Source organism: Aegilops tauschii, chromosome 2, assembly GCF_002575655.3.
Source record: "Aegilops tauschii subsp. strangulata cultivar AL8/78 chromosome 2, Aet v6.0, whole genome shotgun sequence".
Lineage (NCBI taxonomy): Eukaryota > Viridiplantae > Streptophyta > Magnoliopsida > Poales > Poaceae > Aegilops > Aegilops tauschii.
Genome location: NC_053036.3, coordinates 263,465,889 through 263,490,317, shown reverse-complemented (window position 1 = coordinate 263,490,317; position 24,429 = coordinate 263,465,889). Strand labels below are relative to the sequence as shown.

At 50.2% G+C, this 24,429-nt stretch overlaps 1 protein-coding gene across 7 annotated transcripts in view; it reads right to left on the bottom strand.

Moving 5' to 3' along the window:
* LOC120973310 (calcium-dependent protein kinase 18) overlaps positions 1-24,429 on the bottom strand; it is a 63,803-nt gene that overhangs the window by 27,145 nt on the left and 12,229 nt on the right. For all 7 annotated transcript variants that reach the window (XM_040398814.3, XM_040398817.3, XM_040398816.3 and 4 more), the window contains 4 exons: positions 18,827-18,938; positions 18,666-18,744; positions 18,376-18,545; positions 911-1,037 (listed from right to left, as the gene is read on the bottom strand). In XM_040398814.3, coding sequence (XP_040254748.1) covers positions 911-1,037; positions 18,376-18,545; positions 18,666-18,744; positions 18,827-18,938 — 488 coding nt within the window. The remainder of the gene's footprint in view (positions 1-910; positions 1,038-18,375; positions 18,546-18,665; positions 18,745-18,826; positions 18,939-24,429) is intronic.

Here is a 24,429-nt window from a genome sequence, read left to right as displayed (position 1 = left end):
TCGCACCACAGCTCCACGCCTGCATCCCCAAGCGCAAGAGAAAGGCACGGACTGTCGCGGAGGGGCTCCACGCCAATGCTTTGGCACGCGACATCGAGGGCACACTAGATATCCAAGAGATTGGCCAATACATACACCTCTGGAGTACCTTGGAGCGCACTACCCTGACCGAGGAACCTGACCAACTCCTCTGGAAGTGGACCACGAGCAGATCATACAGTGCAAAGTCCTGCTACAAGGCTACCTTCCAGGGATCAATCCACAGCGATTCCTGGAAATTCATATGGAAGAGTTGGGCACCGACCCGGGTACGCTTCTTCCACTGGCTCGCCGACCAGGACCAGTGCTGGACCGCCGACCGCTTGGCACGCCGTGGGCTGCAGCACCACGACCCTTGCCTCCTGTGCTGCCCGGACCCCGAGACGATGGACCATCTGCTACTTCGATGCCCCTTCTCCAGGCAAGTTTGGCATGACATCATCGCTTGGCTACGCATGCCGTGCACGCCACCACGCCATGAACCTTCCCTCTTGGACTGGTGGCACACTGCCAGGCAGGGGACACCGCAGTCCATGCGCAAAGGCCTGGCCTCCATGGCCTTGTTAACCCCCTGGATGATCTGGAAACACCGCAACAGTTGCGTCTTTGAGGGCGCCCTGCCTTCGGCGCAAGACCTTGTTGTGAAGATCAAGGAAGAGGCGTCACTCTGGGCCAAGGCGGGAGCTGTTGGCCTTCGCGACATCATCCCCCAGACTTGGGACGTGCACTGATTACCCGTTTTTCATCATCAGTTCTGTACCTCCTAGGAGGATTGTAACATAAACCCTATCTTTTCAATACAAAGGAACGCAAAAATCTTTTTGTGTTTTCTCGAAAAAAACATATCCGATATTGATAAATAGTTACATACATAATGCCTGAGCAGCAGTTAGTCTTGCACGGGGATCCTTAACTAGTAACTTCTGTACAAAATCTTTAGCACTTGGAGTAATGTTTGCCCAAGGCTTCCGACGAAAGTCTGGCTTGTTTTTTAACACCTGTAGCCAAAAAAACACAATCAATAGAAGAAACTCAGACTAGCCATAAAAACAGTTAACCAGAGTATACGAAGATATCCATGCTTATCTAAAAGCACAGATATTGTGTTACATTGTGCTTCTACCTAGAGGTCCTAGACCCACCTGTGCTAGCTGTTAGGAAAGCAACTTAACTTTATTGAAGGCCCAAGGGGCATATATATATATATATTACACATGACTTGAGGTGTAAGGAAACTAAACATAGACTAATAAGGACTCCTAGACCAATACTAATACTCCTTAACCCCCCCCCCCCCCACCCCCCCACCCCTCAAATGCAAAGCGTATGCAATAGCATTGCATTTGAAGAAGTGTACTACTAAAAAAATGATAATCCAAATCCGCGTCTTGAGAGTGTCGTCGTAGCATGAAGAGTCTTCGAAACCTGTCGAGTCGCCAAAGGGGATAACGAAGAGATGGCACATCAGAGGAAGACACCACATCAATAGAAGTATCAAGAGAAGATGGGTTGTCAAAAGAAGATGGCACATCAAGAGAAGAAGCATTGCTTAAAGAATCATGGCCCATGAAAAACGACGGCGAAAGAAGCTCGGCGGCAAGAGAATGGGCTTAGATCAACAATGCAAAGAGAGGCCACATAAATCCTATAGAGAGGACAATGACCAGAAAAAGGCTGACGGACAAAGCTATTGTGGACTCGCATGGCATGAGAAACACGAAATATCAATGGATTTGATGGACGCAGCGGAAAACAAGGAAGGTAAAAGCTAGGAAGCATACACAACACAAAGATGCAAAATCCATCGTGTATGCAGAAGACATTGGACTGCTTTTTTTGTTGTTGAAATCAAGATGGGAACGGATCAAGCAACACCAAGTGGCATCCCTCACGGGACATGGAGCCAGCAGCCGCACATACGGACCACCAGCAGCTACCAGGCAAGTACTTGCATGGACGGCGGTTGTATCCCACGAGCGGACGTAAGGCAACGGCCTGGAGGCATGCTTCGACGGGGCGACACACCGCGGAGATCGATCTGAGAGGCGGCTAGATGCTGGACAAGTTGTCGTGGTTCGATCTGGAGACTGGCAGCAGGGACCGACTCGCAGGAGACTGGGCCGACAGGCAGATCAGGCAGTGGCGCAACAAGGCATGGTGGGAAGAGCAGCAGCTAGCCGGCCAGAGGAGGAGGTCGGCAGCGAACGAGATCGACCCAGAACAGATCGATCAAGAGAAGGCGGAAAAAAAATTGGATCGTAAGGACGAGTTGCGGCGTCCGGAGACCTAAACCTAGGCTCTGATACCATGTTAGGAAAGCAACTTAACTTTATTGAAGGCCCAAGGGGCATATATATATATATATATATATATATTACACATAACCTGAGGTGTAAGGAAACTAAACATAGACTAATAGACCAATACTAATACTCTTTAACACTAGCATTTGCCAACATTCTAAGCCTCTTTGAAAGATTGGTGTCTCAGGATCTCTGAATCCTGAATATGACAGTGTTGAATTCTTCAGTTACCATCGAACTGGTTCGTTTTGCCTAAAACTCCGTCAGCCGTCGATCTCTGATCTAACCTTCGACATCACCACTTATCGCTTTGCCTGAAAATGATGACGCTGTCGATGTTGATCGAACGCCCTGGTGATCTTGTGGATCGATGTTCAAATCCCCGAGAACAGCCACAGTTGTGTGCTTTTGCTTTTCTGCTTTTCAGGGCTATAACAGCCAAGATTTTTAGGGCTAGAGAGCATCCATCTTGTAATCGGGTTAAACCCAAGTTGTCATGTTCCATTCGGCCTCTTACGTGTATCCTAGACCGGCTAAAATCCTATCTCAATTCCCTCAAAATCTCCACCTTTTCTTGTCTGAATTCATAGTTGACCTTGTTAGCCGGTTCAATTAAACCTGAAACCGTCATGGTGACTTTTGTATTCATCATCCATGTAATGCAATTGTCCACTTTGTTTATTCAGTAGCAAAGATTTTGTGAGAAACGAGGATTCAAGCTTTATGTTTCTAGGCCCTACTTCCTGAAAATGCATTAATATTTTAAAATCCTCCAAAGATGGTTTGTGTTAAAGTATATGTTGATTGCCCAATTTTCTCCATACGTTCGGGCTTTGGGTTCTACAGGTTGGTGCATGAACCTTGATATGGTATCAGAACCAAGACATCATTGGGTCCATGTCTCGTCTTTCGCAATTCAACTAAAAAGGGGGGAGGGGGTGTAACACCCGGATAATTAGGCTACAGTAAAACTCTCCTGATGATGCCATGTCATCTCTGTTACTGTTGCTAATCAAGTGTTAGTTCAAAACATCTCAAATTCAAAGAAATGAATTAGTGACAAACACCCAAAGTTTTCAAAAGTCAAAACAAAAATGTTCGGAGGGTGCCAAATATTGCATAGGTAATTATGGTGAAGTAAATACATTTTTAGAAAATGTCTAAATACTTAAATTGAGTTAAAACAGAAAAGAAAATAAATAAAAGGAAAAAATGAAAATAAAACAAAAGGAATCGAACTCCCCAACTCTTGGACCAGACGGCCCAGCTAATAGCTAGCCAGCCGGCCCGGCCCGCCTCCCCCTGCCGCCTCCTTTCCCTGTTCCCCCGACCCGGGTCGGAACAGGGGCGCGCTCCCGCCCGACCACCTCGCCGGCACCGACGCCGGGGAGGATAAGGCCGCCGCGCCCCCGCTTCCTCGATCCCGCCTCCGACTCGCCCCCACTCTCGCCTTGGTTCCTGCGCCTCTCCCACTCCCCTCCAGATCCACCTCTGCCGCGCCTCACCGAGCGCCGCCGTCGCCATGGCTGCGCCATAGCCGCGGCCACCGGCCACCCCGCGCCTCGCCAGCACGTCCACGAGACGCGCCGTCGTCCTCTACCTCGTCTACGCCTCGCCATCGAGCTCGAGGAGCACCGCACGGTAGCGATCGAGCTCGTCCCCATCTTCTCTGTCGCCGGTGACCGCCGTCGTCTCCGGCCACCTCTGTGCTCCTAAGCTATCACGGGCCTGCTTCCGTGCCGCACGGTGAGCTCCTCCGCCTCCTGCTCCTCCCTGTTAATCTCCTAGCACGTCGTAGCTAGCTCGCCATCGTGCCCGAGCTCTGGTCGCCGCTGTGCGCCTTGCCGTCGTGGCCACGCTCACCGATGAGCTCAGCACGCGCGTAGGGCTCCGTAGCGCTGGCTAGCTCGCTCCGCCGTGCTGGGTATAGCCGGATCCGCTCGTGCCCGAACTCCAGCGCCGCCTTTGCCGCTTGCCGGCGCCGTCTCCGGCCTTTTCCGGCCGGGCCACCACCGCAGTTCGACGCGCGCTGCTCCGCTCGTTCGAACGCACCCTAGCGCGCGCGAAATGGTCGCCCGTAGGCGAAATCCGACGAGGCCCGAGGCCCTCCGCCGCATTTTGGCGTCGCCGGCGTCGAGCCGCCGGCCACCGCCGACGTGGCACACCTGGGGCCACCCCAGGGTCAACTGCTGACTGGGCTGCCCAGTGACACTGACGTGTGGGCCCCCCTTCGGTTAATTATCCAAATAAACATTTTTATAATTAAAACTAATTAGTTTAGTTAAATAGACACTGACAGGTGGGCCCAGTAGTTTTACTAACTAAATTAGATTAGTTTGAACTCTGTTTAACCCACTGTCTATGACAGATGGGTCCCCCGTGTCAGTTTTGACCAGTCAACCGCACTGTTGACTGCTGACATCACACATACGTCATGCTGACGTCATCCCATACTGTTCTGAATAATGTTGGATTTAAATAAATAATTAAAATCAGAAAATGATTAAATCTTTAGAAAATCATATAAAATAATCCGTAACTCGGATGAAAATACTTTCTACATGAAAGTTGCTCAGAACGACGAGACGAATCCGGATACGCAGCCCGCTCGTTCACCACACGTCCCTAGCATAGTGAACCTGCAACATTTCACCTCCGGTCCATCTGTCCGAAAACGCGAAACATCGGGAATACTTTCCCGGATGTTTCCCCCCTTCGCCGGTATCACCTAGTACCGCGTTTAGGTACACCTAGCCTCACGCTTTGTCATGTCATGCATCGTTATGCATCTGTTTGCATTGTATTCATTGTTTCTTCCCCCTCTTCCCTCCGATAGACTACGAGACCGACGCCGCTGCTGGTGCCCCGACCGACTACGCTGTTGACGACCCCTCCTTGCCAGAGCAATCAGGCAAGCCCCCCCTTGACCACCAGATATCGCCTATTCTTCTCTATACTGCTTGCATTAGAGTAGTGTAGCATGTTACTGCTTTCCGTTAATCCTATCCTGATGCATAGCCTGTCCTTGCTACTACTGTTGTTACCTTTACCTGCAATCCTACATGCTTAGTATAGGATGCTAGTTTTCCATCAGTGACCCTACATTCTTGTCCGTCTGCTGTGCTATACTATTGGGCCGTGATCACTTGGGCGGTGATCACGGGTATATACTTATATACTCTATACATGATACCTGTGGTGACTAAAGTCGGGTCAGCTCGTAGGAGTACCCGCGAGTGGATCTTTGTGGCGGAGCGACAGGGCAGGTTGAGACCACCTAGGCGAGAGGTGGGCCTGGCCCTGGACGGCGTCCGCGGTTACTTCAAAATAACACGCTTAACGAGTTCTTGGTATTTGATCTGAGTCTGGCCATTTGGTCTATACGCACTAACCAACTACGTGGGAAAGTTATGGGCACTCGACGTCGTGGTATCAGCCGAAGCCTTCGTGACGTCAGCGACTGAGCGGCCCGCGCCGGATTGGACTGGAATGCCACTAGGCTAGGTCTGCTTCCGGCCGCGTACGCAACGTGCAGGTGTGCAATGGGCGATGGGCCCAGACCCCTGCGCGCATAGGGTTTAGACCGGCGTGCTGACCTCTCTGTTGTGCCTAGGTGGGGCTGCGACGTGTTGATCTTCCGCGGCCGGGCATGACCCAGAAAAGTGTGTCCGGCCAAATGGGATCGAGCGTGTTGGGTTATGTGGTGCACCCCTGCAGGGAAGTTTATCTATTCGAATAGCTGTGTCCCTCGGTAAAAGGACGACCCGGAGTTGTACCTTGACCTTATGACAACTAGAACCGGATACTTAATAAAATACACCCTTCCAAGTGCCAGATACAACCCGGTGATCGCTCTCTAACAGGGCGACGAGGAGGGGATCGCCGGGTAGGATTATGCTATGCGATGCTACTTGGAGGACTTCAATCTACTCTCTTCTACATGCTGCAAGATGGAGGCTGCCAGAAGCGTAGTCTTCGACTGGACTAGCTATCCCCCCCTTATTCTGGCATTCTGCAGTTCAGTCCACCGATATGGCCCTTTACACATATAACCATGCATATGTAGTGTAGCTCCTTGCTTGCGAGTACTTTGGATGAGTACTCACGGTTGCTTTCTCCCTCTTTTTCCCTCTTTCCTTTCTACCTGGTTGTCGCAACCAGATGCTGGAGCCCAGGAGCCAGACGCCACCATCGACGACGACTCTTACTACACTGGAGGTGCCTACTACTACGTGCAGGCCGCTGACGACGACCAGGAGTAGTTAGGAGGATCCCAGGCAGGAGGCCTGCGCCGCTTTCGATCTGTATCCCAGTTTGTGCTAGCCTTCTTAAGGCAAACTTGTTTAACTTATGTCTGTACTCAGATATTGTTGCTTCCGCTGACTCGTCTATGATCGAGCACTTGTATTCGAGCCCTCGAGGGCCCTGGCTTGTATTATGATGCTTGTATGACTTACTTATGTTTTAGAGTTGTGTTGTGATATCTTCCCGTGAGTCCCTGATCTTGATCATACACGTTTGCGTGCATGATTAGTGTACGATTGAATCGGGGGCGTCACAGGGGGGATACCCTCACTTTGTCGGTGGGGGTTGGGCCATGTGGGGCGATGGTGGACGGGATTGTGAAAGCCAGGGCGGCGTGAAGTGGTCCTCTCCTCTCGTGGCGGAACTCAGCGGAGGGTGGTGGTCCCGCCCGCGGCAACGGCAACAATGGTCCGGGGTGTGGCGGTGGTACACGAGCGGGTCTGATATGGGCCCTTCCGGGCCTGCCGCGAGAGCGTCCGGTGGCCGCATGGATCGGTCTAGCAGCGGCAGTCTTCCCGACCCAAAACCAATGATTCATCGTTGATTCAGGAGGCGGTTTTGCTTCCACCTGGCTACGGTTATCATTGACGTGAAGCGGTGCAACAGTGGGGAAGGTCTGTAGGGGTGGTGCGTCTAGGACTTATGGTGGCAAAAAGTACGTCGCCACATCTTGGCGCCGTCATCGCCTTGTGCAGCACGTGCAAGATGAAGGTACTGACAAAGTTCGGATCTTCGAGTCGTGCAGCAGTTCGTGTACATGTGTGGCTTGGATCACATGACTTAGGTGTAGGTGTGCCCCTCCTGCCAGCACCATCTTCTTTCGCAAGTGGTGGTGGCAACACAAGGTGATTTCGGCTAGGTGGTGCTCTTCGAGAACCAGGTGTTGAGCTTTGGGGGTGAAAAACCTAGGTCTGACCTTTGTTGATCGCATCTGCCGATGGCGGTGTCTATGCATTATGTCCATAAATCATTTCTTCGGAGATTGCTTAGACATGCTCTCTAAGGTGAAAACCCACGATCTGACCGTTCAGTGATTAGATCACGTGGCAGCGGTGCTTGCGCGCCATTTGTTTCCTTCCTGGATGTGTTGCTTTCGGGGTACCTTTCTCGCAGTTTGTGTGGTGTGGTGTCAAAGACGGTGAAAAGTTGTTTTTGCTTATTTGTTGTGCATGGTTGGTCATGTCAGCTTTAGGCATCTTGCTCAACAAGAGCCTCAAGTATGAAGTGGTAGACGTAAAGAGAGATGGGGACCGGATTATCCTGGTCAAGCTGGTAGTTGGGGACTTATTTCTCAATGTTATCAGCGTGTATGCCCCGCAAGTAGGCCATAATGAGAACACCAAGAGGGAGTTCCGGGAAGGCCTGGAGGACATGGTTAGGTGTGTACCGATTGGCGAGAAGCTCTTCATAGGAGGAGACCTCAATGGCCACGTGGGTACATCTAACACGGGTTTTGAAGGGGTGCATGGGGGCTTTGGCTATGGCATCAGGAATCAAGAAGTAGAAGATGTCTTAAGCTTTGCTCTAGCCTACGACCTGATCGTAGCTAACACCCTCTTTCAAAAGAGAGAATCACATCTAGTGACCTTTTGCAGTGGTCAACACTCTAGCCAGATTTCATCCTCTCGAGAAGAGAAGACAGGTGTGCGCACCTAGATTGTATGGTGATACCTGGAGAGAGTGTCAACCTTAGCATAAGCTCGTGGTGGCTGACTTCTGCTTTCGGATTCGTGTCCAGTGGGATAAGCGTGCCAAAGTTGCTAGAACAAAGTGGTGGAAGCTCAAGGGGGAGGTAGCTCAGGCGTTCAAGGAGAGGGTCATTAAGGAGGGCCCTTGGAAGGAAGGAGGCGATGCAAACAATATGTGGATGAAGATGGCGACTTGCATTCATAAGGTGGACTCAAAGGAGTTTGGAGTGTCCAGGGGAAGTAGAAGAGAAGCTAAAGATACCTGGTGGTGGAATGATGATGTCCATAAGGCTATTAAGGAGAAGAAAGATTGTTTTAGACGACTCTACCTAGATAGGAGTGCGGACAACATAGAGAAGTACAAGATGGCAAAGAAGGCTGCAAAGCCAGCTGTGAGTGAAGCAAGGGGTCGGGCGTATGAGGACCTCTACCAGCAGTTAGACACGAAGGAAGGCGAAAGGGATATCTATAAGATGGCCAAGATCCGAGAGAGGAAGACAAGGGATGTTGACCAAGTCAAATGCATCAAGGACGGAGCAGACCAGCTCCTGGTGAAGGACGAGGAGATTAAGCATAGATGGCGAGTAGTTCGACAAGTTGTTCAATGAGGAGAATGAGAGCTCTACCATTGAACTGGATGACTCCTTTGATGATACCAACAGGCGCTTTGTGCGGCGAATCCAGGAGTCGGAAGTCAAGGAGGCTTTAAAAAGGATGAAAGGAGGCAAGGCGATGGGCCCTGATTGTATCCCCATTGAGGTGTGGAGAGGCCTCGGAGACATAGCTATAGTATGGCTAACTAAGCTTTTCAACCTCATTTTTCGGGCAAACAAGATGCCAGAAGAATGGAGACGGAGTATATTAGTACCAATCTTCAAGAACAAGGGGGATGTTCAGAGTTGTACTAATTATCGTGGAATTAAGCTGATGAGCCATACAATGAAGCTGTGGGAGAGAGTCATTGAGCACCACTTAAGAAGTATTACTAGCGTGACCAAAAATCAGTTTGGTTTCATGCCTGGGAGGTCGACCATGGAAGCCATTTTCTTGATACGACAACTCATGGAGAGATACAAGGAGCAAACGGACCTGCATATGGTGTTCATTGACTTTGAGAAGGCCTATGATAAGATACCGCGGAATGTCATGTGGTGGGCCTTGGAGAAACACAAAGTCCTAGCAAAGTACATTACGCTCATCAAGGACATGTATGATAATGTTGTGACAAGTGTTCAAACAAGTGATGGCGACACTGATGACTTCCTGATTAAAATAGGACTGCACCAGGGGTCAGCTTTGAGCCCTTATCTTTTCGCTCTGGTGATGGATAAGGTCACAAGGGATATACAAGGAGATATCCCATGGTGTATGCTCTTTGCGGATGATGTGGTGCTAGCCGATGATAGTCGGACGGGGTCAATAGGAAGTTAGAGCTATGAAGACAAACCTTGGAATCCAAAGGCTTTAGACTTAGTAGAACTAAAACCAAGTACATGAGATGCGGTTTCAGTACTACTAGGCACGAGGAGGTTAGCCTGGACGGGCAGGTGGTGCCTCAGAAGGACACCTTTAGATATTTGGGGTCTATGCTGCAGAAGGATGGGGATATCGATGAAGATGTGCATCATCAAATCAAAGCCGGATGGATGAAGTGGCGCCAAGCTTCTGGCATTCTCTATGACAAGAGAGTGCCACAAAAGCTAAAAGGCAAGTTCTATAGGACGGCGGTTCGACCCGCAATGTTGTATGGCGCTAAGTGTTGGCCGACTAAAAGGCGACATGTTCAACAGTTAGGTGTGGCGGAGATGCGCATGAGATGGATGTGTGGCCACACAAGGAAGGACCGAGTCCGGAATGATGATATACGAGATAAAGTTGGGGTAGCACCGGTTGAAGAGAAGCTTGTCCAACATCGTCTGAGATGGTTTGGGCATATTCAGCGCAGGCCTCCATAAGCGCCAGTGCATGGCAGACGGCTAAAATGTGCCGATAATGTCAAGAGAGGTCGGGGTAGACCGAACTTGACATGGGAGGAGTCCTTAAAGAGGGATCTGAAAGACTGGAGTATCACCAGAGAACTAGCCATGGACAGGGGTGCGTGGAAGCTTGCTATCCATGTGCCAGAATCATCAGTTGGTTGCGAGATCTTATGGGTTTCACCTCTAGCTTGCCCCAACTTGTTTGGGACATCTTTCGGGTTGTGTGCATCCCATCCTCAATGTCTTGACTAGGTCTGTGATATTACGTTTATGTTTATGTTTATGTTTATGTGGTGTTGTTTCTGTGCATCCTCAATGTATTGACTAGGTCGTGATATTATGTTGTTGCAGAGGCTGGGTGTAAATGGTATCATCTTGATATTACTAAATTACACTTTGCCACGAAAAAATTAAAAATTTTGCTTTCCATCTTTCTATCCAATGTACACCTTATCGAGTCACACGTGAGGGGGGGTGTATATGTGGATTGCCCAACCTTCTTGATCAGTTTGGTCTTTTGGTTCTACTGGTTGGTGCACAAAACGTAATAGTTTGCTCCAAATTTAAGGCCATTTATAGTTTCATGTCGTATACTCCCTCTATCCATCTATATTGGGCCTAATGCGTTTTTCAAGGCTAAGTTTGACCACATGTTAAAGCGATAGTATATGACATGCAAGTTACACAAAGCATACTGTCAAATTCGTACATGAAAGGAGCTTCCAATGATATAATTTTCACATTACATATCTCATATACTATTAATCTTATCAATAGTCAAAGGCGATCTCGAAAAACGCATTAGGCCCTATATATATATATATAGATGGAGGGAGTAGATTATTTTTAAGAATTGTGCTATATATGTGGCCCATACCATTCCAGTGGCTGGCCTAGACAAGTGGCTGGCCTAGACAAGAGGAGTTGACAGGGGAACGCCTACGGGGTAGGCCCACAGCTACTTATGGTCCATCTAAAGGCCCAGGCCCATGATGATTACATCCCATGAGGTAACCAAGCAAGGGGCCTTCTTCCAATTTTCAAAGTGCCTACAGTCAGATGCCGTTCCCTCAAGTCGGGGGAATGTCCACAGGCGAAGGACTCGGTAGGGCGTCCGCCCTGTTAGAGTTATAATATAGGTCATGTACCCCTTTATATTTATCCCGTTGTATAAGGGGTTTCCTGCATATGTTCCACACCTGTACATGTATATATATCGGCCTATGGCCTCATGGGAATACAAGTTGCTTATTCCTAACATGGTATCAGAGCTTTAGGTCTCTTTTTTCGCACGCGCAACTCGTGCTACGATCCCATCCCCGCCGCCGCCGCGGTTTCTCTTCGCCTCGGCGTCGCTGCTGCGTCTCTTCCTCCCCTCCCGCCAGGCGCCCCTCCAGCCAGAGGCCGCTCCCGCCGTCCGCCAGGCGCCGCTCCCGCCGCCCGCCAGGCGCCGCTCACGCCAGGCGCCCCTCATGCCAGGCGCCGCTCCTGCCGCCCGCCAGGCGCCGCCCCCGCCGTCCGCCCAGGGCGGCTCTCGCCAGGTGCCAGGGCGGTTCCGCCGTTCCCGTCGTCCGCCCCTCCCGCCAGGCTCGCGGTCGCGCAGCCGCGCCTCCTGCTCTCAGGCGCCGTTGCTGCTACCCGTGCGCCCCAGCTCCACTTCCCGCGGCCGCCGTTCGCTCCTTCCGGTCTCCCGCCTGCTCGTGGTCTCCCGCCTGTCTCCCGCCTGCTCGTGGTCTTCCGTCTGCCGTCTGGTGTTTTGCTGATTTCGGGTCTCTCCTAAAAAAAAGTCTGCTGCATCGGGTTATGTTGCTGTCCCTCGCTGTCGGGTGATCTTCGATGGTACTAACTACACCGAGTTCGCTGGCTTCATGCGCATTCACATGTGACTTTTGATGAGTCTCGTCCTTTTTACCCACGCCCATCTTCCTCGTTTTTTTCAGTGGAGGATATCTCTTTCCTCACTTTTCCTGACTCCCCTATCACCCCCGTCGCGCCTAGCATTGCGCGCGATCCTGTGAAGCATGAGCTCACCAAGCATATTGGTGTTGATGCTTTCTATATGCGCGCTGCTGTGCAGGATCAGGTTATTGCTCTTCAGTATGTGCCTTCCGAGTTACAGTTGGCGGATTTCCTGACGAAGGCCCAGACTAGAGCACAACTCAGTGTTGTTCCTCCACCATGAGTTTGAGGGGGGGGGTGTTAGAGTTATAATATAGGTCATGTACCCCTTTATATTGATCCCGTTGTATAAGGAGTTTCCTGCATATGTTCCACACCTGTACATGTATATATATCGGCCTATGGCCTCATGGGAATACAAGTTGCTTATTCCTAACACGCCCTACCTTGATTTATAGCGCAAAACGTTTTCTACTGGTACACTACATCGCTGCATGCGAATGAATCTTCTCGTGCATACATCACTGGACGGCTAGGAAGAAAAGAAAAGGAAGAAAAAGAGGGCTCGGTCGCTGCTGAGGCTTGGGCTGAGTTACCTGAACCTGTCCTCCTACTTGCTTGGGCATCATTTGTTAATTGACCGAACTGCAACGACACATCATCGATTGACACTAGTTGTCCAGGAACGGAATGAAGAGGCGTAGAATGCAGCCAGCCATCACGCAAACCATGGAAGCGAGCGACCAACCCTAGTGCTAGTGGCCGCCCGCGCAGGCGAACAACGGGAAAAGAGAAGGCTAGATAGAGCTCAGTCGTGGGCGTAGGCGCTTGCGTAAGCGGCAACCTGGCATCGTTGCTGATGGACTGCGCTGGGTGGCACGGCGTCGCGGTTGTTACCGCCGAAGGTTCCGCCGCACCTTAAAAATAATTCGTCCTTCGCCACTGGGAATGTCTCCAGTCATTCACCCGCATGACCAACACGAGCCGATCTTCAACAGTCAATTACGGAGGCGTCGCCCACAATCTCCACGATACATTAAAGACAACCGTTATCCAACGATGAGTATCTAGTTAACTATGGTCGTTACTAGTTAAGGCTACTTGACCTCCTACACTTTGCACGTTTAGGTTTGAGCCGAATGATGAACATGCAATGAGGAGGTCATGCACAAGAGAGCGGCCACACCATCCGCTAGGGAAGCATAGAAGCAGATAAGGAACCGCCACGACGAAGTCATCAAGCATGACGATGCCCCAGAGATACCACGGGGCCTCCGGGCAAACATCTGGGCCAGCCTATGCAACCTTTCGAATAACCCAAAAGTACCCCGAAGCCTTCGCCCCACCTTGCACGCTACCCTGCAAACCTTCTGTTGACTCTGGATCCTGCCCTGGAAGTACCTGGAGCCTCTGGACTGCCCCGGACCCTCCAGCATGCCTGTGCATAGTGAGGAAAGGGCACATGCCCATGTATCTTCCCCACCTACTTACCTCTTCGTGCCTAGGACTATATACCTCATCCCCTCCTCCATTCTAGGGTTAGCAAAGCATTTAGATAAAACTTGAGAGAGCTTTGCTCATCTATCCTTCTCCTTTGGAGATCAAGGCCTACTTTAGGAGAAGAACCCCTTGTGGTTAATCAAGACCTCCATATTCTTTGGACTGGGGAAGGCTATCTATCTCTCAAGGCCTCCACGTTTCATAGAGAATGTGGAAGAACTACCTAGTTACTTTCTACCATTGTTGTTGTTTGGATCTATGTGTATCTTGTGATTTGATTATCGATAAGGAGCATCTTGGTGTGGATCTTGTCTATGAGTGTTCCTCTTGTGTGATTTCCCTTGTGTTCTTCGTGTTCTTCCTCAAATCCACCTCCAATTCATGAAGATCAGGCCAAACCCTAGGCTTGCCCTGCATCAAGACTATAGCCCTACTCCAACACTACAGGATGGGACATGCGTCTTTCGACAAAATGTATCAAGTATTTCCTGATGTAATGAGTGGTGTGGATAAGAGAAATTGAACCGTGATGCATGTGAATTTGCTAAACATACCAAAAACTCATATGTGAGTAAGAGAATAGGAGTATTTCTCCTTTTGTGTTAATCCATTCATCTGTATGGACATGTCCCGTGTTATCTCTAAGTGGTATGAAGTAATTCGTTACGTTCATCTATTGCCATTCTCGGATGATTTGGGTCTATCATCTGAGACATAAAGACGAAGTGTTTCAGTGTTTCAAAACTTTTTATGCACTTGTTCGGACTCAATTTAATGTGAAAATTCAAGCAACCGGATCAGACAATGGCACTGAGTATGTTAACAAGGCCATTGGTGCCTTTTTGTCGGACAAGGGCATCCTGCATCAAACATCATGTCTGGACACACCTCATAATGGGGTGGTAGAGGGGGGAAATTGCCATCTGCTGGAGGTAGCCCGGGCATTGGTGTTCACCATGAATGTGCCCAAGTTCCTGTGGAGTGAAGCTGTCATGAAGGCCACCGTCTGAAAGGTATGAAATTACCGTGAACGCCATCCCGGGTGACGGGTATGAAATTACCGTGTCAATTTGATTTTCACAGAAAATAAATTCTTCCCAAGGTGTTCGGTTGCACTTGTTTTGCTCATGATCATAGGCCATCGGTCAACAGATTAAATCCTCAGGCAGTGAAGTGTATCTTTATTGGATATTTATCGGGACAAAGAGGGTATAAATGTTGGAGTCCGTCTGAGAGGCAGATATTTGTGAGCATGAATGTTACGTTCGTGAATCGAAACCCTTTTATCTATACCAATATAAAAGGACCGTAAGGGGCAGATCCAATTAATCTCGGCCATCAAATAAAGTCAATCCAACGATCCAGATTGCTCCAATGATGAGCGCTCAACATGTTTAACGTGCAACTAATATCATACCAAATATCACCGTCGGCACTAATCACATAATTAACACGAAAATGATATCTTACCTACTATCTTTATGCAATTAATATATTGCATAATATTAACTAGCATTGCATGTACACATTTACTAGTGGTCAGAAAAATGATCTATGTGTCTTGTTTGGAGAACTTAACCAATGTCTCCAACCAGAGATCGTTCAAGAGGGGGGAGTAGTACCACACAGATGCAGCTCTTTAGCAGCGGCTCAATAGTAACTCTTATGGCTCCTGTCATACAAGCATCGACTTCCACCGATGATGTGCAGGTTGGCACAACGGCTCAGATTGGTAGTGTGCCGAGGTGAACAGCAGAACAAGAAGAGCAACTAAAGGCGTATTCACGAAAGCGTCCACCGGCTTAGAATGGTAGTGTGCCGAGGTGGACGACAGAGCAAGAGGAGTAACTAAAGGTGTATTCACGAACACGAGGTGATGATGTTGCACATCAGGGGGGTCAGGCTGAATAGTAACTCTTGTGGCTCCTGTGATACAAGCATCAGCTTCCACCGGTGATGTGCAGGTTGGCACACCGGCTTAGGTTAGTAGTGTGTTGAGGTGGACGACAGAACAAGAGGAGCAACTAAAGGTGTATTCACTGAAGCGTGCACTGGCTTAGATTGGTAGTGTGTCGAGGTGGATGGTGGAGCAAGAGGCGCAGCTAAAGGTGTATTCAGAAAGCGAGGTGATGGTGTTGCACATCAGGGGGATCAGGCTGAAAGGTAAGTGGCTACAAAAGGGTCAATCGATGGGCGTATTGCTTTGAGGAGAACTACTCGGGCAATAGCAGGGATACTAGAGAAACAGTATGGGTTCAATGTCAATGATATTGGAAATTGTGTTTCCTGTAAAGCTTAAAGCATCCTGCTTTATAGGAAAGCATTGTCCTGACCTACAAAGCAATTGTTGCTTCTCTTTCCGACTGATGAGAAGGCAAAGCAGGACTCAAAGTGGCGTGTGGCCATGGTGGAGGAGCTGGAGGCTCTATGTAAGAACAATACATGGGTACTAACATCCCTTCGAACAGGAAAGAAGGCAGTCAGCTACAAGTGAGTATACGCTGTGAAACAGAATGCAGAAGGGAAGGTTGGAAGATACAAAGCATGGCTTGTAGCAAGGGGGTACAGTCAAACATACGGTATTGGCAACGATGATACTTTTGCTCCAGTAGCAAAGATGCACACTGTGAGGATTCTGATCTCCTGTGCAGCAAATTTCGGATGGCCTTTACATCAACTGTATAGGAATGCTTTCTTGCATGGGGACTTGCAGGAGGAGGTATACGTAGAGATTCCACCTGGGTCCTCAACTTCTGAGAGTGTTGGCAAGGTATGCAGGCTAAAGAAAGCCCTTTACGGACTGAAGCAGTCTCCAAGAGCTTGGTTTGACAAGTTTATATGAGCGGTGTCTGACATGGGGTATGGACAATGCAATGGTGACCATACATTGTTTTCACCAGTTTCACCAGGGGCAGAGCTATGGCCAGCGCTCTCTGTGAAAAAGTGGGTCACCGCATGCGCCGCCGCAGGACTCAATCCCCACCGCGCCGCACCGCTACCGGGACCCAGACACCGATCCCATGCACTGCCGCAAGGAATCATTCCCCACCTGCTTGCAAAACCGCCAGTTGTTCACCAGTTCGTCTATTCAGCATGCTCTTCCGCCACCTAGCAAAGCTCCTCCAACTTCTTAATTAGGCGATTCACGGAAAAGGTGCAGGAATAGTACAAGAACAATGTTCACAGGGAAATTGTCCTTCGTTCCGTTTGGAACACAGGGACGAGCAATGGAAAAATAAACCTGAAAAGGTGACAGCTCCGTTATTTCGTCAGCAAGAAAAGGGCAATGCTCTGCGTTAGGCAACCGGCCCGAGCCTCGATCAGTGGCCTCCCGCGCCGCACGATTGGGTTCGGCCTGGCCTTTCGATCTGTGTCGTCTACCTCCCGCACACCCCGTCTCGGCGTAAATAGACAGGGATATTCCCCACCCCCCACCACTGCTCGTGCAGGCAGACGGACGCGCTCGCAGCTTTCCACCAGTGTGGGCTCGTACGCACGCTTCCCACGGCCGCCCACCTGAAGTACCAGTGGCACCGCTAGCCCGACAAGTCACTTGTCCCAGCTATTCGAACTGCCGGCTGAAGCTTTTATTGTCACCGGTCATAGCATGCCTCGTTGCAGGTCCTAACACTGTCACTGCTTGCAGTCGTCATCTCCCCGTCGCAGCATCCACCACCACCCGTCCCAGCATCCAACGTCTTCCGTTGCATCGCTAGTGGCAAGCTCATCGCATCCGCCACTGCCGGTCCCAGCATCCACCGTAGCCGGTCCTAGCTTCCACTGACGCAGGTCGCGGCATTCTCGACTACGGAGTGCTCCCTGCCGTAGCTTCCCATGTCGCCGGTTGCAACTCCAGGAGCAGCTGGTCCCAGCTCACGGCGCCGCTGGTTGTAGCATCCAACTCATGCGGTCGCCAGTGCCTCCGTCCACTGCGCCACCGCTTGCATAACATCGTACATCCGGCCCATCACGCCGTCATAACACCAGAGACGCTAGTCGCCGCATCTGCAGTTGTAGCATCGGTTTCCGCCCTTGCAGCGAACGGTGTTGTCAACCCGCCTTGCCATAGCTCTGCCCCTGATGGCCAGCAACCAGCCCCCACCCCCAATCTGGACGCAAGAGGAGGGAGAACGAGGAAGCGCTCCCGTCCCCTTGGAGCAAGGAGGAGAGAAGTGAGGAAAAAGCAGAGGAAACGGGTGGAGGAGACCGCCCCTGCGTGAAGAGATAAGGTAGCAGTGTGCGCGGTGCATGGGCCCCAGCAGCCGCGTGGCACCAGCGCGTGGTGGTCGAGCATGAATCGCACAACGATCGAAGGGCAAGCATGTGACCAGCCAGGAGTTGTGGCCGGTCGGCTGATCCAAATTACTTCCCGCGATAAAACGAGGTTTCCAAGAGTTAGTTGGAAGGGAAAATGAAACAATTTATTACTATTATTTCCTGGGTGGATCCCACATAAGGAGGGGTCAACACCATGGCGGTGCGGAGTCAGCAGTCAACGCGGTCAAAGCCGGGTAAACAGGGCAGGGGGGTTGAATGCTAACGGGGTTGAATAGTTTAGGGTGTAGGATAACCGGTTTTGAAGTTGAGGGTTGATTCCTAAACCAACGTGTAAGTTCAGGGTTGAAAAGTAGACTTCTCTCATGATAGTTTAGGTAAACTTACCTCTTTAAAGATTCCATCTTCAGTTTTGTCCCAGAAAGGTCGTCTTCCACACAACAGAATATATGTAATAACACCAATACTCCAAACATCCGATTCCGGCCCTGACTTGCGCTTAAGCACTTCTGGTGCTACATAGTAGGCACTTCCAACAATGTCACGAAACTGCTTCCCTGTGAGTAGACAGATCAATTTAAATGCCACCTCGGGAGCAATATATATGATTCATATGTACAGGAAAGTAAGTCAAGCATGAATACTATGAAACAAGTTGTTACAACATATGCAAGCACCTGGTGTTATAAAGTCTGAAAGGCCAAAATCTGTAGCCTTGAGGGGGGAGCCCTCCTTTGATGACTTGAAGAGGAAGTTCTGGCAACACAATATGATGCATTAATTCGAAAGATCACTTAATCTTGACAGCCCGGTTCCATCTCGCATTTTTGGAGTATACCTCAGGTTTCATATCTCGGTGAACCAAACCATGCAAATGGCACTCAGCTGCAACCTTGAGCATCTGTCGTACAACTACTGCAGCATCTTTTTCGCTATAACGGCTATCTTTTCTGCAAGGGCATAAAATATGTAAGATCAGTAGAGTTGCTATTTTTTGCATGCGGCAAAAAGGAGCGAGGTATATATTACATCCTTCGACGGATATCTTACAATTGATGCCTAGTCTACGTCATCTGGATACGCAAATGCCTAGTCTTACTCACTCAGTAGATCTCTTAAAATTTGTAGGGCTTCAGGCATTAATGACATAGATGCTTTCTGTAAGAAGAGATAATATCATGCATTGTATTCTGATAAGTTTCCTACCCAAGAGCTAGTCCGGCCACGGTTTCCTTCTATGTATATTTCCTTGTAGTGTTTAAACTGTTGCATAGAGATAGGACTTGGCTAGGATTTCTGTATATATACTCGACACCTCCGATAAATGCAATCACGTCGATCTCTCCTAAACTACTCCCTCCGTTTCAGTTTACAAGTCTTGCGCGTATACCTAGGTTGCCAATTTTATCACCCTAATATAAACTATATAACACAAAAATTATACCGTTTGAAAATAGAACATCTGAAGTTTATATTGGTATATTTTTTGTAATATATGACTTGTATTAGGTTGGTCAAATTGACGACCTAGGGGTACGCGCACGCCCTGTAAACTGAGAGAGAGGGAGTACATGGTATCAGATACCTATCGATTCTAAACCTAGCTTCTTATTTTTTGTAATATATGACTTGTATTAGGTTGGTCAAATTGACGACCTAGGGGTACGCGCACGCCCTGTAAACTGAGAGAGAGGGAGTACATGGTATCAGATACCTATCGATTCTAAACCTAGCTTCTTCTGCAGCTATCTCCTTCCTGTCGCCATGTCGCGCTCCTCCTCAAGAATCAGCGGCGGCGGCAATCCTTTCGCCGACCTCGGCAACTCCGCTCCTTGTGCTTCCGGTCCCTCGGCTGCGGCAATCCAACTCCTCTCCATCCGTTCCCATGTGCCCACTATCCTTGATTTCGAGGAGTCCAACTTCACCATCAGGCAGACTCACTTCAACGTCACCTTCCGCAAGCTCGGGCTTGTTGATCACATCAACGGCATCGTCGACGCCCAGCTCATGCTCCATGACGTCGAGTGGACGCAGATTGACCAGTGTATCGTCTCTTGGCTGTACACGTCGATCTCTCACGACATCCTCGACATCATCATCCAGCCAGCGGACACGGCCGAGCGGGCATGGAATGCCCTCAACAACCTCTTCCCTGACAATCGTCTTCAACGGGCGATTTATGCCAAGCACGAGTTCCACAACCTTGTGCAAGGCGATCTTACCATCACAGCTTACTCCAGCCGCCTCAAGTGCATCGCCGACACGCTTCGCGACGTCGGCGCCCCGGTCAGCGACCAAGACATGCTCCTCGCCTTCATCAACGGGCTCAACAGTCAGTTCAGTCACTGCATCGCCGCGCTGACCATCAATCCCGTCAGCTTCACCTTCGCCAAGGCTCGCTCGGCCTTGCTTCAGGAGGAACGTCGCCTCGCCCGCTACACGCAGCTGCCGACGACTCCCACTGCTCTCTTTGCCGGTGGTGCTCCTCCTCGTGTTGCTTAGCTGCTACCCATCCCTGCACCGGCCCCTACTCTCCGCCCTGCCACCCCTACAGGCAACGGCGAACGTGGTCGCAAGAAGAAGAATACCCAGACAGCGGGTGCACCTGCGCCTCACCCGAGTAGCACTTCAGCTTCTGCATGGCCCATGGGCGCATATCCCGTGTCTGGGATGTTTCAAGCCTGGGCGCCCTCCTGGCGCGCTCCCAGCTCGGGCATCCTCGGACCACGCCTGCCGACTGCGCCTCCTCAAGCGCACACGACGCACATCGCTCCTCCTGGCATGATGCAACAGGCCATGGCGCCTTCTGGTATGATCTACCCTGTCTACTACCCTGCTGCTCCAACGCCAACGCAACCATGGGATCATGCGCCACTTCATGCAGCCCTGCATAACCTCTCTCTTCAGGGAGGTAGCGCTGGCCAAGATTGGTTCCTCGACACCGGGGCTTCTTCTCATCTCGCAAACACACCCAGTATCCTCCCCAATCCAACTCTTTTTTCTTCTCTTACTCATGTCATCGTCGGTAACGGTGCTGGCCTGCCCATCACACACATCGGCGATGCGTCCCTTAGCACCACCTCTTTTCCTATTCATCTTCGTGATATTTCTATTACTCCCGATCTCATTAAAAATCTTATTTTTGTTCGTGCTTTAACTCGTCAAAATCCTATCACTATTGAATTTGACGGTCTTGGTTTTTCTATCAAGGATCTTCACACTCGGGCGGTGATTTTGCGATGTGACAGTGACAGCGAGCTTTACCCACTTGTCCCTGGTTCGCCGGCGTCTCCACAAGCTCATCTCACCACCGCCTCCACCGACATATGGCACCACCGGCTTGGCCATCCAGGGCGCGACTCCATGTCTAGAACACTAGCGTCTTTTGAATTCTCGTGTAATAAATCTCCCCCTACAACATGTATTGCTTGTAGGTTAGGCAAACATGTCCGTCTTCCGTTTGAAACTTCGATGTCTAGGGCTACTTGTGCTTTTGAACTTCTTCATTGCGATGTTTGGACCTCTCCTGTTCCGAGTATATCCGGGTATAAATTTTATCAAGTCATTCTTGATGATTTTTCCCACTATGTTTGGACTTTTCCATTACATCATAAATCTGAAGTTTTTTCGCACTTCACAAACTTTCATGCCTATGTTGCTACACAATTTCAACGCCCCATCATTAGCTTTCAAACAGATAATGAACGCGAGTTTGATAATCATGCCACCCGGGATTTCTTTGCCAAACATGGCATTCGCTTTCGTCTCTCCTGTCCATAAACGTCTCAACAAAACGGGCGTGCTGAACGAATTCTTCGCACTCTCAACGACTTGGTTCGCACTTTGCTCTTTCATGCCCATCTACCTCCACATTTTTGGGCAAAAACCTTGAGCACTGCGACTTATCTCTTAAACCTCCATCCTTGCAAACCTCGCAATCACCAAACCCCGCACGAACTTCTCTTTGGTTCCCCTCCGGATTATACGCATCTTTGTGTTTTTGGCTGTCTCTGTTATCCCAACCTCACGACCACAGCTCAGCATAAGCTTGCTCCCCGCTCAGCCGCTTGTACCTTTCTCGGTTACCCTCCTGAGCAACGTGGCTATCGGTGCTATGATCCTTCCACTCGTCGCATACTAACGTCGCGTCGTGTTTATTTCGACATGTTTATTTTGACGAGAAAATTGTTCCTTTCAGGGACACGAGCACTTGCCACCAAGGAACACCTCTCTCTCGAGCAGTCACCGGTGATCCTTCCGGCAGCCAGTGATCGTCGCCGACATGTACCAGCTCCCCCGGCCACCCCGCCCGCCCCTGCATCCTCCTTAGGCGCGGGGAACGTCGCTGCTACACCGCCATCATCCCCAGCTGCCGCTACTGGTTCGGCTGCCACGGCAGCGAATTCCCTTGCCATGACAGAAAATTCGTCTGTCGTGGCAGCAGATTCTACCCCAGGCTCTTCAGTTCAAACGGCTGCAATGGCACAATACCATGTTGCCATGGCCCCGTCCTCTACACCAAGGACCAACGCCTCTAGCTCGCCAGCGTCCACGCTCGCTTGCCCGCGCCTGTCGCCGGCGTCCTTCGACAGGACACCGTCGTCGCCGTCTTCAAGTTCTTCTGCACCCGGCGTCTCTTCCATCTCGGTAGCATCTACACTCACCGGACCACGTGTCCTTCCCATGACACTTGGCGGGCCTCCTCCACCGATGGTGCCGCTACCTCGACCGCCTCATGCTCAGGACGAGCGGCAGCCGTCGCATTCTATGGTGACCCGTGCTCGAGCTGGCAAGTTACTGCCCAATCAGAAGTACGCCCGGGACTATGTTGCTTTTGCTAGCACTGAAACTTCGCCATCACCATTGCCCTCTTCGGTCCGTCAGGCTCTTCGTGATTCTCATTGGCTTGCCGCTATGACAGAGAAATTCGACGCTCTTACAGCCAACCGGACTTGGACTCTTGTTCCCCGTCGTCCCGGTGCTCATGTGGTCACCGGTAAATGGGTGTTTCGTCAAAGCTCGCTGGGTTGTCCGTGGATTTACTCAACGCCCCAGAGTTGATTTTGGTGAGACTTTTAGCCCTGTTGTCAAGCCTGCAACCGTCCACACTGTTCTGCACCTTGCTTCCTCACGGCGATGGCCAGTCCACCAGCTTGATGTCAGCAACGCTTTCCTCAATGGTGTCCTTGTTGAGCGTGTTTACTCTCAGCAACCGACTGGTTTCATCGACGGTGCTCACCCGGATCACGGATTGGTACTTTTCTTCAACGCATTGGGTTCACCATCACCACTTTGGATAGCTCTCTCTTTGTTCTCCGTCGAGCATCCGAAACTGCATATTTGCTGCTATATGTCGATGATATATTGTCCTGACTATGTCCTCACCAGCATTCCTTCGGTCCATCATCATACAACTTAAGGCTGAATTCAAGATGAAGGATCTTGGTCCTCTGAATTTTTTCCTTGGAGTTCATGTGCGTCGGACAGCCTCTGGTTTCTTCTTGTCACAAGAGAGATATGCCGAAGAACTCTTGGACCATGCAGCTATGTCTAATTGCACATCCGCTGCCACGCCGGTTGACACAAAGCCCAAGGTCTCCGCTTCTGCCGGCAAGGATTATCATGATGCAAGGTTTTACCGTAGCATCGCAGGTGCTTTGCAATACCTCACATTGACCCCTTCGGATATTTCCTATGCTGTTGGCCAGATATGTCTTCACATGCATGCACCGAAGGACGTTCACTGGGCTCTCATCAAAAGACTTTTGCGCTACATCCGTGGCATGACGTCTCATGGTTTGGTCATGCGTGGTTCTTCCTCTACCGAGCTTGCGGCATACTCAGACGCTGACTGGGTTGGCTACCCCGACACCCGCAGGTCGACCTCTGGCTTTTGTATCTATCTTGGCGATAGTCTTGTGTCATGGTCCTCCAAGTGACAACCAACGGTCTCCCGGTCAAGTGCTAAAGTTGAGTATCGTTCTGTTGCGAACACGGTCGCTGAATGTTGCTGGCTACAGCAACTTCTCGGTGAACTACACTGCCCCATCAACAAAGCTACCGTTGTCTTCTGTGACAATGTCTCCGCAGTTTATTTGTCCGTCAATCCAGTGCATCATCGTTGTACAAAGCATATTGAGCTCGACATTCACTTTGTGCGTGAGAAGGTTGCTCTTGGACAGTTTCGAGTAGTTCATGTTCCTGTTCCTACCACTGATCAACTCGCGGACATCATGACCAAAGGACTACCAGCAGCAAGTTTTCAACGCTTTCGTTCCAGTCTCGGCATCATCAACGACGACGCTTCGACTGGGTGGGGGTGTAAGAAGAGATAATATCATGCATTGTATTCTGATAGGTTTCCTACCCAAGAGCTAGTCCGGCCACGGTTTCCTTCCATGTATATTTCCTTGTGGTGTTTAAACCATGGCATAGAGATAG